The sequence below is a fragment of the Anticarsia gemmatalis genome, chromosome 4 (genome assembly GCF_050436995.1).
Source record: "Anticarsia gemmatalis isolate Benzon Research Colony breed Stoneville strain chromosome 4, ilAntGemm2 primary, whole genome shotgun sequence".
Lineage (NCBI taxonomy): Eukaryota > Metazoa > Arthropoda > Insecta > Lepidoptera > Erebidae > Anticarsia > Anticarsia gemmatalis.
This window is the reverse complement of record NC_134748.1, coordinates 4114725-4128769: the sequence shown is the minus strand read 5'-3', so window position 1 is coordinate 4128769 and position 14045 is coordinate 4114725. Positions and strand designations below refer to the sequence as shown.

At 34.1% G+C, this 14045-nt stretch overlaps 2 protein-coding genes across 3 annotated transcripts; one reads left to right on the top strand and one right to left on the bottom strand.

Moving 5' to 3' along the window:
• The first annotated feature begins 102 nt into the window (after positions 1-102).
• On the top strand, positions 103-3595 carry Ntf-2 (nuclear transport factor-2). 2 transcript variants are annotated; one of them, XM_076113191.1, is made up of 5 exons: positions 103-373; positions 689-760; positions 1655-1753; positions 2160-2293; positions 3209-3595. In XM_076113191.1, exons 1-4 carry the CDS (start codon positions 266-268, stop codon positions 2268-2270), a joined length of 390 nt encoding a protein of 129 aa, XP_075969306.1. In that variant the 5' UTR covers positions 103-265; the 3' UTR covers positions 2271-2293; positions 3209-3595. The 2 variants fall into 2 exon arrangements, with proteins under 2 accessions (XP_075969306.1, XP_075969305.1); XM_076113190.1 differs by lacking the exon at positions 2160-2293 and having other exon boundaries at positions 107-373.
• Positions 3596-3881: 286 nt separating this feature from the next.
• On the bottom strand, positions 3882-13983 carry LOC142972256 (uncharacterized). Its single transcript, XM_076113189.1, has 7 exons — positions 13677-13983; positions 13287-13426; positions 12694-12853; positions 12096-12308; positions 8114-8272; positions 7098-7232; positions 3882-6172 (listed from the first exon to the last, which is right to left on the bottom strand). Exons 1-7 carry the CDS (start codon positions 13815-13817, stop codon positions 6014-6016), a joined length of 1107 nt encoding a protein of 368 aa, XP_075969304.1. The 5' UTR covers positions 13818-13983; the 3' UTR covers positions 3882-6013.
• Positions 13984-14045: the final 62 nt, after the last annotated feature.

Sequence of the window (14045 nt, the reverse complement as noted above, 5' to 3'; positions counted from 1 at the left end):
ATAAAAGGTACTATTTAACCCTGTAATGTATTTGTATCTAGTAAAAAAGAAGCATATTCTCGATCCAGTAACTGAGTCACTGTCATTCATTTTTCAGAAGTGTCAAAGTTTCATATGGCAACACCAGAAACCGTTTGCCATTTTTTCCGAGCGACGAAAAGAAAGCCTCCAGGGTATGCAAAAGGCCCGTAAAATACTTGCACTATACAGTTTAAAGTGAAAATAGGAGGTTTTAGTGGAATTTAGGTAAATATAATTCGTCATAATGGCGCTCAATCCACAGTACGATGCTATCGGGAAAGGGTTTGTCCAGCAATATTACACACTGTTCGACGATCCGGCACAGCGACCAAATCTGGTGAATATGTATAATGTAAGTATTATTCATTGATGCTACGTGTACAGTTTGACTTATTTGTATTGCCCAGTTAAAGCTCAATTATATTGTAATACACATTTTGATATTATTTTTAGGTTAACTTGTACCTCCCGCCGAAAATTTGCTTTTTATGTGTCAGATTTCTTATTTACTTCTTCATTTTAATATTACACATGTTACTTAGAATGATAATTATAATCTTAGTACTGTAAACAGCTATTAAAGGCTATGCAAAACAATGTGACTCATATTCTACCTTGTAGGAGCCCCGTACATCATTGTTTTAATTTATATTGTTACTTATTCCAGGTGGAAACATCCTTCATGACATTTGAAGGTGTACAATTGCAGGGTGCAGTAAAAATCATGGAAAAATTAAATGTAAGTGTGAGGTTGTTCACTGTTATCAAACATTATCCTGGTTCAACGACACTGAGTTGACAGATTGAGTGAAAAATCGTTTTATGTCTGTACCACTTGATGCATTTGCTTTAGTATTGATAATTCAGTTGATATATCATTATACTTATAAAAGTAATTCAAAGGTGTATCTGTGGAACAGTTTTTTAATAGTCAGATGAGTTTGTTTAGTTGATGATTTTGATGTTTTGAAAGGTAATGCTTAGAAAATCTGATCATGATTTCTAATTAAATAACATTATAAAATGATGGAAATGTTGACTCCAAAGCAAATTGATTAAATTTTATTTGAGCACTAGACATTTATTGTCATATGTCTGTATCCTGCCATTCACTATTTCCTCCACAGCAAGTCTATTTTTAGATTGGCTGTAAGTTTGAATTCGGACGGTCAATAATAATTGAGAGTGTATTCCCTACCTTTTATTTATGATGATTCTGTACTAACAGACTGGGTTAATGACATTTTATTGTTTCGCTGTAAATTAAATAGGTATGTGCTTCGTCATTAATGTAGTCACTTTATCTAAGTTTAGATTATGTTAATCATCAGGTGCTTTTTCTCTAAATTCAATTGAATTCCATATAAATTGATAAATATTGTGTAATTTTATGCTGGATTTTATCTCAACAAGATAACTCAAAAAAAATTGTTTAAGAGGTTATCCAATAGATAGGTGGGTACTGCAATTTACTATAGCTATTACTTTATAAAAGAGTGAAATTTTACGAGTGTTTTGGAGTCATAAAACTAATCTATAAAACTGCTGAACATATAAAAAAGCTCCCTTTATATGTATATGTAAAGAAATATATTTAGGAAATTACATTTAATATGTTTTCTTTACATTACAGAGTCTGACATTTCAAAAAATTGGCCGAATTATAACTGCGGTGGACTCACAGCCAATGTTTGATGGGGGAGTACTAATTAATGTACTTGGACAGCTTCAGGTATGCATTAATGAGTACACTCATCTGACCAAATCCAGTGCTAAAATTAAAAACGTTCAGCTTATTATGCTAAGCTAAATTGTGTTTGTCTCAAGCAAATTCTGTAGTCTCTGATTGGCATAAGTACACATAGATCTACATTCAGTATATTGGCTCAGCTGTGCTGCAAATCTTCTACTTAACTGTAAATTCTTAATTCATGATCTTTTCTTACTTTGAGGGTTACTTTGGTTATGGTTTCTAAAAGTATTTAGTAGTTTTTTTATGTAGATCTATAACTAAAGGGGTCAAAATTGGGGATAGTATAGTTATTACTTATACTATTTTAGTGGTAATTTCAATGATTAATACATTATGTAATCTATGAAATGTTATTACATGATAAATTTTGTTGCGTCCACAACAGACCGATGACGACCAACCCCATGCGTACTTTCAAACATTTGTACTGAAGCCAATAGGAAATTCATTCTATGTAGAGCACGACATGTTCAGGCTGGCACTTCACAACGTCTAATTACTTTTATCTACAGATACAAAGTAAGAGTAGATCCCTAGTGCTTTTCTATATGCACTGTGTAAACCCGTAGCACTTAACCCTTTTCCTAATAGGTAATTTTATGTTTCTAGTGCTAACTAATTCATATCTCTACTAATAGATAATCTTGCTAAAATTACATGCTACATAGTGTTAAAAACATAAATAAATATTGACTTTGAGAAGGTCGCCATATTGCCGTGTTGCTTGATTAGTTTAAAAAAATAATTATGATGTCATCATGTTTTACATAGTCATCCACTGTTTCCGAATTTTATTTTAAAGCATTGCATGAAATTACGGTAATTTTATTAAGTTATGCGATTTTAAAATGACATGCTTTTTTAATTTATTACTGAAGTGCCAGATTTATTTTGTGCTAATTAGTGCTATTAGGTTTTGAGATTAATACGCTTCTTATTAGATAAGTCTGCACCTGAACTGTACAAGCCAATGGTCATCAACAATAGTGACAATTACTCTATCCTCAAATCTCAATGTATCAGTCCCAATGGCACATTGTTAGAAAAAAAATGATTAATGATTTTAATCATCATAAAAAATAATAAAGTATAAAATTTAGGGTACTTGAAGAATTTAGTGCCACAGTTTGATAATTGTTGGTTTTAAAGTTGGTTTCTAGTGCAAAACAATTACATCCTCTCCTAATTATTTAACTCCCATATTTACACACTTTTATTTATAATTTTGATATTGATGTACAAGAGAAAATTATTATAAGTGGAGAGCGATTTGGTGACATGATATTCATAAAATAACAGACTTCACAAAACATGTCTTACTTTTTAAAATTGTGAATAAAACACCAACTACAACTAATCGCTTCTCGCTGCCTTTTTAACACTAGACCTCACCATTAAAATGTGTTCTAAACAATTGTTTTATATTTATTTCAGTGCGACGACGACCCTCCACACATGTACATGCAGACTTTTGTTTTGAAGCCACTTGGAGACTCCTTCTTTGTCCAGCACGATATATTCCGTCTAGGCATCCACGACATCGCCTAACTACCATACATCACCATAATATCGATCAAGACATAACCACTCTTAATAATACGGTCGCTATGCTAATTTGAACAGCTATTGTTTTGGTTATCTAGGTATAAGTATGATCAATTGCCTATTTAAAAAGTAAATTCTAATTGTACATTACAAATATGGAATATTTGGCATTGTTTTCTGCTTAAATGTTTTGAGATGGCTTAAGTGAAAGTAAGGCGAACTCTTTTTTCAGTTACATGTATACATTTTATAATAAATACATTATAATTTTTTATTTATAGTCGTTTGTTTGATATCCCTGAATCAATTTCTGTATAAAATAACTGACATTGACGCAGAGATCTACATTTCAATATAAGGTACGCGTTTATCCTTTCTGAATAATTGAAATTAAAATAAGATGATTCCCGAAAGGCGATGACCTTTTTGTGCTCCTCGTGTTATAGATTTTTACTTTAGATGTATTTTAGTAAGCTGTTGATACTTCAGCTGCTGCATACAAATACAAATATTTACCATATTACGGCTACATGAAGAGGTCAGGAAAAAAATACAAAAAATAGATGCTAGGACAATCATGTATTTATAAATAGTCAAAAATTAACAAAAGAACCACTGAAAACAGGTACATTTTTTACCAATCTCGAATTTAAGACTTGCTCCTCCGTTTTTAAATCCTTAGACGCTACGAACACTTAACAAGTTTATTTGCATGCACTACTAAACGAAATACACACACCTGGCCCCGCACTGCGCGGACCAAAACTTGTCTAAGTGAATGACTAGGTTGCAAAAGTGATACGCTCATTGCAAGGCTGGCACGCCATTACCGACACGTCCTTCTCAAACTTGACGGGATACGTGTTGACTCCTTATACATAGCAGTTTTATTGTTCATCGTGGGAAGATTACATTATTGCATAGTCGAGTACGACTACACCTCCGTTTAATACAGCGCTATACTTGAAATTCGAGCTTGTTCATTATTCGAATATTATCAACTAGCTACAAATAGTATTTAACTATTATTGCTTACCAAAAGCATTACCTCCTGTTAAAAATAAGAACAATCTTACCTTAAGATACAAATATATTAAACGAGAACGGAGCGGATTTATTGTAGATCGTATTTTATAAAAGGTAAATATACTGAAAAGCTGTTTTTGTTAAATATTTCCAAACTGCAATAAGGGTACACCACGTCTGTTACCTCGACATGATGAAGACTACAAAGCAGAGATCAAATTAGACATGGCAAGACCGTTCTGGTCACATTTACATAAAGAATATTTGTACATTAGCCTCTCATTGATAGTACTGTTCCGTTAAATATTAAATACATAAATATAATATTAAATTAATAAGTTATTAGCACAACCAGCCGTAAACATTATGTCGTAGCATCTCTAGTTAGATAAAATCACAACAATAAAATAGGTACGTACGTATATTCTCACCAAGTTAACTGATAACATTTAATTGCACGCCGTCTAGCAATTTTATTCATTTATTATCTCTTTGGCGAAGACTTCTTTTATTTCAAGGCGATGCTTATAATCAACAACTATAACGTATTTTAAGTAAACGCCGCTTTTGTTTTGATGAAACTAAGCTACATAATCTTACACATTGTAACTATTCAGCAACTTAGTTAACTTGATGATAGTTAAAATGTTAGATATTTTTGGTACAAAACGTAAAAATGAATTTAACAGAACAGTACCACAATAATATCGGGTTCAACCCACTGATCACCAATAGCGATTAATGATAAAAACATTGTAGCTATAGAACAACATCACTCGTAATTTGTTTATCAAGCTTCATATGTTTCAAATATGAAAGTCGTTCATAAAATATCCTGAGTTCACAATCTCTAAAAAATAAAAATTTAAAGGGATCCTAGGTCGTAAAAACATATTGCCCATACGGATCCTGTACATTTAAATCTTGAAAAGAACTTAGAAACTAAATTAAATTTATACTGGTATTTCGTTACACCAAATACTGTCCTTATGCATAGAAAATTGTACAACTGGTACATAACACAATAAAAAATAAAAACAAATTTCAATTTAGGAACACAACCAGAGATCATAAACTCAGGCTATCGCTAGTGATGTGACTGTTACAGTCAAAACTAACGGGGTCAAAAGCACTTTTGACAATTTGCCGCGAATGCTACTACTGAAGAAGTTGTTAGAAAGTATTTTTCAGCATTAAGCATTAATTTTGTGTAGCGTGGTGTTGTTATTGTTTCAGATCAAACCAAGAAGTAAGGAATTTTTCTTAGAGATCAGATCCGTAAAGGATCTGATATTTATCTTTTTTCATTGATGAGTAGGGTTCTCTTCGCAGTTAGCAGACATACATTTAAAACTCGCACTCCACTTCAACTCTATTCTGATCGTACACCATTTTAATTATAAATTTTAGTAACGACAATAAATAGTCAAATGTTCTCACGTTTATTTTGCTTTCTTTTGGGCTTATCATAAGTTTCTGTGAAATAAATATGCGCTCACGCACTACCTTGCTCAATAAGACTTCTTGCCTACTGTTTTAGCCACTCAAATTATATTACCCAGTTAGTTAGAAGTGGAGTCTAATCTAAGTTGATACCGTGTATGCAACACAACCCTTGTCAAAAGTGCTTTGGATTTTTAAGTTTTGACTGTAACAAGACGTATGGATTTAGGAACCGCCTTTCTTTCGTCCACGTGAGCCGGGTAAGGGCACCCCGCGGAGTGATCTCATTGCCATCGCTCGGTTGAAATGTCGCTGCGTCTTGTGTTCTTCAACATCGCCGCCGCTGTCCACTGATGATAATATCACCAGTAATACTCCCATCACCTGCGGAAGTCAGTATACATTGTTAGTTAAAATTTTATTAGGACATTTCTTCCTATTCTTTAGTATCATATGGTTATTATTTGGAAATCTTAGGTTACCGATAAATTCAGCGTAGGGTGTCAATGGTATTAGCATAATCACGACAGTTTTTCAGTAAGAAATAGTGAACTGTTTTTAAGACGTTTCGCAGGCGCATAGCAAGCCTGTTTCTTCATTAAATACTTGGGTAGGTATATTACTGATGAATTTGAGAATAAAACTTAATAAAACTATCGTCAATACGGGAACCGGGGACTTTTAAACGCATTCAGCATTAATTTGAGAAGAACGATTCAGTCCAACCAGTCTCTTATTTCAATGAAAAATAGTTGACACACGTCGTTCTACAATTACACGTCTGGCCAACTATATTTACATAATTTTCTCATAATAAAAGAGCTGACAAGAAACAATACAATAAAGCATGTCCTAAATAAAATTATCAGTATTGCATTCATTGCAGTTGAATAAACAAATAATTGTTTACATGTAACATTGTGGTTTCGGTCAGCGCGATGTTTCCGCTGCGGTCGTCTGACATTGTAATGTTTATCGTTTATTTTCCCGTCCAACAAATACTGCTACATATCCGGCGTTATATTATAAATATTGAAGACATTTTTGGTATAAATATTTCGGATATTTAGTCACTTGTCATGTTTGTGACTGCCTCTGCGGCGCAATGGCAGTTAATGCGACAATTGCGCAAAGGTTACAGGTTCTTACTTCGGATCGGCCAATTGTTGGCTCATTTTTAATGCCAGTGGTAATAAGGTAATGTGCCCTAAAAGTAATAGACTGGCGTTTCGTAAAGTTCTTTGCACATATATGTAATGTAAAGTCTAGTTTCTTATAAGTATTTTATATTTATAAAACCCATGCTTACCAAACACACAATAATAAGGAGAGTATAAACATGCACAGATGCCTCTGGCGTGTTCTCGATGTCTTTCAGAGCGGCCAGCGCTGGTTCGTAGTCCGGTTTCAAGTCCAATGCGTGTCTCAGGTGCATTGCCGCTTCCTGCAGAACGGTTTAACACCTTATGAAGCAGCAATGGAATGTGCATTTGGGTTCTACATCGTGTGGGACTCAAGCAAAACATTTTTTCTGGTATTGGGTATAAAATAATATTTATTCACAGGCCAATAGGAAGTTTTGGCAATGATTTGGTTATTATCTATTAAATTTGGTAAGAATATTTTTTTGCAAGTAGGAACTAATGGCGTCGCAATAAAAAACGCCAGTTAAGCCAAACAAGGTCCAAAGTTCTCAGTATAAAAGAAACTTTAATAGTCTCGGACATATAAAACGCACGTAATTATATTCTATTCAACGGTAGTAATCAGTAAAAACACACATAGGTAATATTTATCTAGATTTGCGCAAATTAAAATTGTACAAGTTTTGGTTTGCGCAAAATTTACTACACTTGCGTAACTTTCAGACTGACCGATAAAAAAATGCATATTTCTATTAAATCTATTGATGTGTTTTCAGTTTATAGGAATCGGTACAAAAATATGCTGAATCATGTAAGTTGGATAAACTTTAGTTGTCAGAAAACAGGTATTTTTTTATGACACAGATGCGTCGGTTTTCCTTTCTCTTGCGTGTCACCTACGCATGTTCATACAAACCTTACATACAACTTTTAAAAAAGACTTTAAAAAAGAAGATTTTAAAAAAGACGAATAAACCTGTGGTATTCTGAAACTACGATTAGCAGGAGAATCAAGTGCAGGGTTACTGACGCACTTAAAGGGTAAATACTGACACGGCAGTATGATTTCTTTAAACAAGAATAAAGAGCTATTCCACGTATATCTTTGGACAAATGCTAATTAAGGACTGAATTAGGCTCGTGTGTCAAGGGTCAAATCAAACGGGGTTATTGAACTTACCTGATAATGGCCATACGCCTTGAAAATCTCCCCCAAAGTGAAGTACTGTTGCCACGCGCTGCGATCCGGCGGCTGCACCTCTAAGGAGCGCCGCGTGAGGTAGATCGCGTCATCTAAATACTGCAGGGTGAATAGTACCCGTGCGAGGTTGAGAAGTACCTGTAGAGCGTATTCAAATTAGCATTAACTTTAAATATAGGTTTTCATGTTAAATTCTCATATACTCGTACTTTAGAAGGCAACCAGCGCTTGGTGATGACCAGTGATTAGCCTTACAAGCAAGTAGTAGACGGTTCGAAGCGAAAGCAACACTTCAATAATCTTTCGAAGCTAAATCGCGCGTATAATTTGATTTGTTCTAAAGGCAACGAAAACCATCGTTGTGAGGGGCAGATGGGTACCTACACAAGGTTCTGGAAGATTTTCAAAATAGCCCTTGAACGGACGCAAAGTCCCTAAGCCGAATTTGGTCAGCGTGGTGAACTTAAAGCCTAAACCCGCTCATTATAGATGAGACCCTCGCGCAGCAGTTCATTATTTTAAATTTATTTATTTATTATTTGCCATTGTGTGCTATATAAATCTGAATTATTTGTTATACCTACTATGGCTAGTAGGAAGGATGTTTCGAAGCTATCGGTAATTCCGAATACTTTTCCACCTGAGAGCTCCGCTCCGTTCTACACGATTTAAAATGCATTTATAGAATCGTATATGCATTTACAATCGTGTATAAACTCTGGTAAAGCGAGTCTTTTTTTGGTTTCCCTAGAACCTTATGTCAAAATTTACAAAGCCGTTCGAAAGATCTAGGTATAATACTTATGATTATACAATGTGACCTAAATACAGTGGTTTATTTTCTAACTGTTTAAGTTTAGGTTGTGTAGTGTTCTGAAAGTCATAGCCCTCTAAAGCACGGGCGGTTAAGCGACTAGCCGCGCGGTTACAGTTTAATATGAAACCAGTTGTAGGCGGCGAAAAAGCAGTTTGCCGCGCAGCTAGCTAACCGCTAGTGCGTAAGGGCGCTTAGTACGTAGTATCTATGTATAGTAAATAGAAAATTATCAATATAATAACATCATTGGACAACCGATATAAATAACCAAGACAATAGCATTGTTTTGGGATGGAAACTACGTGGGATGGTGTAGCATTTAAATATAAATTTATTCCCGTACCTAACAATTCAGTATTCCCACGTTTCAGACACTCTAACTATTGGTATTTTCCTGTATCTATAATTAGTATCTCTTCACGATGCTCACGTAGAACTCATACAAAACAATACAATAAACAGTTCTGTAGTAGTTAGGTATGCGTTACGAAGATTTACGACGGTCGGTCTTTGCAAAACTATGGTATTTACTTGCATCATATTGTTATGGAATCAGTTTACAATACCTATATATGTAATTTATACCGTGGACGAAGCTTCTCTCTGATATAAGTTTAGTTTCCAAAAGAATAAGCAGCTCTATACTAATATAATAGAGAAGTAATTGTATGTTTGGACGCGCCTAAGGGCTCTTTCAATTTAGACGTTTCGTGTCGTACGGCTGCCGCACGTTAACCGTGCCGCTGGTTATAGCCCGCTGCCGTACCGCTGCGGTACGTTAGCCGTCCGACACCAAACGCCTAAATTGAAAGCGTATCTGACTGCCGTACGTTTGTATGTTAGTGTTGTTTTAAATTCATGTGACAGCAGTGTAGCCATGGACTCTGACGAAGAATCATTACTGTTAGTGCTCCTGTTAAAAAATATCAAACAGAAACAAAAACGCCGCGCCCGTAAAAGAACACTACCGATGTTTTCATTAACATGTAATTTTGGTGATTTCCATATTCTTTATCCTAGGTTAAAACAAGACCCAAGCAAATTTTTTAATTACTTAAGAATGTCAAGAGAATGTTTCTACAAATTACTCTATAATTCAATTTCATTTATAAATTCTTCCACGTCTATATCATCCATTTTAAGCAAATAATAAACATGAAAATTCCATGAAATTAGCTGTCACGTTTAGTCACCGCACTATTCAACAGCGAAATGAACACGTGGAGCTTGCGACGTTACCGTCCTGTCGTCGTGCGTTCTCGGTACCGACACCGCACTGTTGCCGCACCGTGCGATTTGTATGAAAACAAATGACCGTCCGTGCACCGTACGACAAACGCACCGTTTCGGCACTGCTGCGGTCCGACACGATACGGCTAAATTGAAAGAGCCCTAACTCGATGCGTCTAATAGTGACATTCTAAAAAAATACAGGCTGTTAGTATTTATAACATTACGCTACGATCTATGTATCAGAGAAAAGTAGTCACCACCAACGGGGGTGGAACTGTGGTCCGAGAAACTTCGGGAAAAATATAACTTTTTAATAAGATCTCGTATTATAGTTATCTAGTCTTCTCCGAGGTGTTGATAATATTAGGGAAAGGACAACTTTTCTGGAAGGCACAAATATTTTAATAAGAATCATTAAAATTATTAATAGATTATATTTTGTTGTACAAGTTCTGACACATGAGTTTATGTTTCGGTGAAAAAAGATTGCCCTGGTTTATTCTAATGGGTTGTTGCTACCCCATAAAACGTATTTGTAAAGTTAATAAAAGTGCTTCAACAAAGTAGTGTACAATAATAACCACGTACACAGGTTCTATTCACCCCTTCCATTAATTACATTTGAATAATGAATTAATAACGAATGTGGTGGATTAATTGAATTACATTTTGTGACGTGCGGTTTTGTATATAAATAGAACGTATCGATTTCAGCTGATGTTGGAATCATATTCTCACACAGTAACATACTTGAGGTCAAATAAATGCCTAGTTTTATGAAGTTGAAACGTTTTAAATTTTTCGTATCACATTACTAAGCATACATTTTACTATGCACATGCACCTGTCAAAATGTATTTAAATTTTGACATTGACAGGTGCACAGTTGGAAAAACTGAGCAACAACAAAATTCATATTGGAAGGCGACTATGTCAGAAAGGTCCTGTTGGGCCCAAATGTGGTGCATGACTTGTTGACATAACAAAGCCTCTGATTGCACATTTATATGGAAATGGCCGTGTAGTACTAAAATGGCAGTTTGCGCATTCAATCCTCAACATGTCTTATCAGTAGGGATACTTTTTTGGATTTTAACTGTAACTTTAAAACCGGGACTTAGCAGCCTTTACTTTAATTGATAAAATTCCGGTTTTGAAAATACTCAGTCACATGACATTTAAATAATACCTGCTATTTTTAGTGCGATTTCATAACAAGTTATACAATAAGAGTTACAACATGAATAAAACGGGCCGTGCCACCGATATATTTATTATACCTAGTCTTGCAATACGCATCGACACCTGTTTTTGTTTAAATTCATTGATTTATAAAAACAGATTTTATTTTTATTGTTTCTTTACATCCGTAGGATCGGGGGAATAAGAATTATAAACATTAAACACCATTAATATCGTACCTATATGATCATTCGATTTTAAGACGTGGTCTCTCCTGCGACGAACAATCTTTGAAATTGCAAGTAACAAAGATTGGTCTTATTGACCCGTGTCGATATACCCCATCAATTTATGATCTATTCAAATGATGAGATCTCTTTTTAAATAATATCTGTATATCTAACTAAAATTATAGCAGGGTTAATTGAAAACATACGGTCTTACACAGTTCGCAAACTGGTCGCAACGACATTACTACTAAGTCGCGAGTCGGGAGATCGTGGGTTCGATTCTCACTCATAGCAAGAATTGATTCAAGTATTTAACTAATTGACTAAAGCTAAAATGTATGGATAAAATAACAGGACAGGGGAATCCGACAAAAATAACTCGATCGGAACGCGGCAATCCATAGTTTCGTTCATCGTTACTTAGATATGTATAATATATCAGGCATGCAATATTATTTTTAATAATTTCCTTATTTTAATATACTTTATGGTTACTTACTTCTGCATTATAAGGTGAGACAGCGAGTGCGCGTCTGAAGCACTCGATAGATTGTCTCGTGTCTCCTTTGATCCTCCAAAAGTTGCCAATTTGATTATAAAGTTGTACTGATTTTGGCTTCTCTCTCTTTGCCTTTTTCAAACGTTTTTCAAACCCGTTTATTTCAGACGGCGACAGACCGTTTGATTTCTTTTTCGGGAATATTAGAGACACCTACAAGAAAATTTATATTGTAATGCAAGCAGGAAAAAGTTCAATATAGCTTAACATACAATTTATAGTATTATCATTTGGTTTAATAAAAATGCCTTATCATTAATATTGTATTAAAAAGTTTAACTGATTAAAAGTAAGTACACCTAATAATATTGTTATAACACCCATAAATACTTTATCATGTGAGAGTCACATTACATTGCACCTGTATTTTATAAGGAAAAAAGCTCAAAGTTGTGGCATCAGACATAAAGGGATTATGGGTTTGCATCTCACCCTTTCCACTACCAATTAACTCCAACCTACACACAATCTCTAGTTCTTAGTTCAAGAGTTGAACAGGACTACTGCAGTTACTAAAGTACTTTTTTTTTCTTCTTACCTGTGGTTCAGGTACATTAGGATGTCTATGACGTCTGGCCACACCAACTAAGTTGTCATAGTATGTAAAGTTAACAGCCTTCCCACAATCTAAGTACTCATCATCCACATCACCATTTATTTCTGCTGGTGTGGTCTCATCACCATTTTCAACACCATTTCTGAAAAAGTTTAGTGTATTAAAATTATGTTTTTAAAAATTAGAATGTTTGTAGTCTCTTTATTGTCTGTGATTTAATATTTAAAAAAATGCTTTCCTTACAAAATATTTAAACATTTGACAGCAAAATTCTGTGTACTTTTTAGAATAAATAATTGTTAGTGCATAAAATAAATAGATTTTTATCAAATTCTTTATCAGGAAAGTTTATCTTTTTATCTGAACATCATTTATACCATTACTTAATGAAAAACATATCTTGTTTTTTAATTATCTAATAGAGTTTATTTTTTAAGTAACTAGAACTTTAAAGTAATGTAGGTCACCCAAACAACACTAAACAAAATAAATAATAAAGAGAATATTTCTCTGGGTGCTATTTGACACTATATAAATTTTTGTTTGAGTTAAGTAATAATCAAAATATTACATACCTCTGCTGCTCATATATTTGACAGTCTGTGCAAAACATATCAAAACCATGTTTTGTCCATGTGTTTCCATAGTACACTGTTGATGTTATTATATTGAAAACAGGGTCCTCCTCACTCATCCTTGGCTTTTCAGAGTCATCCTAAAAGTAGACCACAACATTAACTATGAATACAAAAATATTTATAAATGTCACACTGTTTCCTCACAACATATTGAAATTATCACTTTTTGTCTAAGGATAAACAATAAATTAAGGAAATTAATTCAAGGCGAACACGTTAGTAATAAGGTCTAGAATACAGAATGAAAGGTAAGTACGTATGTAGCAGAATAAGTAGTGCATTGATTATATAAATGTTTACGGACATAATAATAGAATTCTGACTGACCTGAGACAATGTGCTACCGTCAACAATTTGGTCTTCTTCCGCGTTCAATTTCCACACGTTAGACGTGCGAGAATTAGTGACAATAATTTGAAGAGAAATTATATACAGAAACAAACAAATCAAGTACGGTGAATCCCACATTTTCACGATTAAAACCGAAAACAAACATGAAAAATGTTTTCTTTGTATAATTTCACAAAACAACTTTCACACAAAACACAAATTGTTTAAACACAGTAACCAGAGGCTACGAATTTTACAATATTCCACCAATAATCGTAATATCGCAATGGACCTCCTCATTCATTTCTTCTCTTTCTTGTTTTGACAGCTATAGAGGTGCTCGTTTTCAAGCACAGTTAGTAATGA